At 50.7% G+C, this 2,500-nt stretch overlaps 1 protein-coding gene across 3 annotated transcripts in view; it reads left to right on the top strand.

The window, feature by feature from the left end:
• The window catches only part of rc3h2 (ring finger and CCCH-type domains 2), a 53,043-nt gene that overhangs the window by 11,815 nt on the left and 38,728 nt on the right, over window positions 1-2,500 (top strand). For 2 of the 3 annotated variants that reach the window (XM_046369527.1, XM_046369528.1), the window contains exons 8-11: window positions 179-297; window positions 471-583; window positions 1,226-1,510; window positions 2,336-2,500. The exon at window positions 2,336-2,500 is cut by the window's right edge and continues 56 nt beyond it. In XM_046369527.1, the coding sequence (XP_046225483.1) occupies window positions 179-297; window positions 471-583; window positions 1,226-1,510; window positions 2,336-2,500 (682 nt within the window). The remainder of the gene's footprint in view (window positions 1-178; window positions 298-470; window positions 584-1,225; window positions 1,511-2,335) is intronic. The other variant, XM_046369529.1, reaches the window with a different exon arrangement.

Below are 2,500 nucleotides of genomic sequence, written 5' to 3'. Positions count from 1 at the left end.
TCCCTGGACTTTTTGATGTGCCTGGACACAGGGCTGTGCGACAGGTGTGTGCTGTACGCCTGCTGCCCGTGTGTTTAGTGGGTTTGTTTAGACGCCGCAGACACTATGGCCGCCCAGTATTGTATTCGTTAAACAACTAGGCGAAGGGGTTGATGTCTGACCTGGGTGTTGTGCGTAGACGCGGCGTCTCCGTCGTGGGACGAGCTGGAGGGCGTGGTGCTGGCGGTGAAGGTGATGGTCGACGGTCTGGTGGAGTTCACACAGAACTTCAGTAAGAAGAACCACGAGACACCACAGGTACGGGAGCTGACAGTGCGCGCACGCGCTCCTCCCTTTCATCTAATGACACCTGTGGAATACGGCAACAAAATACACCCGTTGAACAATACCACGGTGCATTTGACTAACTCTCTCGTTTAGGGTTGTGAGTGACATGCTGTCTGTTTTTTGTCTGTTCCTTCCCCATGCAGCCGCAGCCCAACAGCAAGTACAAGACCAGTATGTGTCGAGACCTCCGGCAGCAGGGTGGCTGTCCCCGAGGATCCAACTGCACCTTCGCACACACACAGGACGAGCTAGAGAAGTGAGCGGGAGAACACCGCCACGCTCATTTGCATACGATGAGACATAGACCTCTCTGTTCCTGTCAAGGCTTTCCCTGTGAACAAGCGTTTAAACGAACGACACTCTTTTTTTCTCTCTCCCTCTCTCTCTCTCTCCCTCTCTCTCTTTATCTCTCTCTCTCTCCCTCTCTTTCTCTCTGCCTCTTTCTCTCTCCCTCTCTCTCTTTCTCTCTGCCTCTTTCACTCTCCGTCTCTCTCTCTCCCTCTCTCTCTGTCTGCCTCTTTCACTCTCCCTCTCTCTCTCTCCCTCTCTCTCTTTCTCTCTGCCTCTTTCACTCTCCCTCTCTCTTTCTCTCTGCCTCTTTCTCTCTCCCTCTCTCTCTCCTTCTCTCTCTTTCTATCTGCCTCTTTCTCTCTCCCTCTCTCTCTTTCTCTCTCCCTCTCTCTCTTTCTCTCTGCCTCTTTCTCTCTCCCTCTTTCTCTCTCTCTCACTCCCTCTCACTCTCTTTCTCTCTCCCTCTCTTTCTTGCTCTCACTCTTTCTCTCTGCCTCTTTCTCTCTCCCTCTTTCTCTCTCTCTCTCACTCCCTCTCACTCTCTTTCTCTCTCCCTCTCTTTCTTGCTCTCACTCTCTCTCTTTTTCGCTCACCCCCCCACTCCAAGATACAGAATGAGAAACAAGAAGATCAGTGGCGTGGGCCGGCCCTTCCCCCTAGCCCAGGGGAGTATGGGTAGTGAGGGGGGCGACTCAGGAGAGGAGGCCTGCGCTGGGGGACTGAAGGGCTCAGACAAGGTGGGATCGGGGTCCTTAACAGAGGGGTCCACACACCCCCATCTCATCCCCAGGGGAGGCAACATGATGGAGGAGATGAAGAGGGAGAGGTCTGTTGTTAACGGATCCAACGGACTCACAGGCTCCAGCCGCTCCTCATCTGGCTCCTTGGAACAGTAAGACACTTTAATACTTTCACTTACTGACTGTGGCTTCATCTACTGACTGTGGCTTCATCTACTGACTGTGGTTTCATCTACTGACTGTGGCTTCATCTACTGACTGTGGTTTCATCTACTGACTGTGGTTTCATCTACTGACTGTGGTTTCATCTACTGACTGTGGCTTCATCTACTGACTGTGGTTTCATCTACTGACTGTGGCTTCATCTACTGACTGTGGTTTCATCTACTGACTGTGGCTTCATCTACTGACTGTGGCTTCATCTACTGACTGTGGTTTCATCTACTGACTGTGGTTTCATCTACTGACTGTGGTTTCATCTACTGACTGTGGCTTCATCTACTGACTGTGGCTTCATCTACTGACTGTGGTTTCATCTACTGACTGTGGCTTCATCTACTGACTGTGGCTTCATCTACTGACTGTGGCTTCATCTACTGACTGTGGTTTCATCTACTGACTGTGGCTTCATCTACTGACTGTGGCTTCATCTACTGACTGTGGTTTCATCTACTGACTGTGGTTTCATCTACTGACTGTGGTTTCATCTACTGACTGTGGTTTCACCTACTGACTGTGGTTTCACCTACTTTCACCTACTGTGTATTGTTATTCATGACGATGACTCATCACTGAACGAGAATTAAACGTTCAAGCTGAAAGTGGAATGTGTCAGCTGGTTTTAATGTGTCATCTGGATTTAGCAAGACCTGTTGTATTTCTAGTCTTGACATTCTCTCTCTCTCTCTCTCTCTCTCTCTCTCTCTCTCTCTCTCTCTCTCTCTCTCTCTCTCTCTCTCTCTCCCTCTCTCTATCAGAAAGACTGTTTCTCCTCCAAAGACGCCTGTCAACCACTCCTCAGCTCCTTCTCCCCATGGTCCGGGGTCTAGGGTAGAGTGTGGCTCTGGTCATCCCAAACAAGGGCACTTCCTAATGAGAGGACCCCCTCACCAGCCTCCTCCCCACCAGCCTCAGTCCTCTGA

The sequence above is a fragment of the Oncorhynchus gorbuscha genome, linkage group LG11 (assembly GCF_021184085.1).
Source record: "Oncorhynchus gorbuscha isolate QuinsamMale2020 ecotype Even-year linkage group LG11, OgorEven_v1.0, whole genome shotgun sequence".
NCBI lineage: Eukaryota > Metazoa > Chordata > Actinopteri > Salmoniformes > Salmonidae > Oncorhynchus > Oncorhynchus gorbuscha.
The sequence above is the reverse complement of the archived record's forward strand: the minus strand, read 5'-3'. Positions and strand labels throughout refer to the sequence as shown.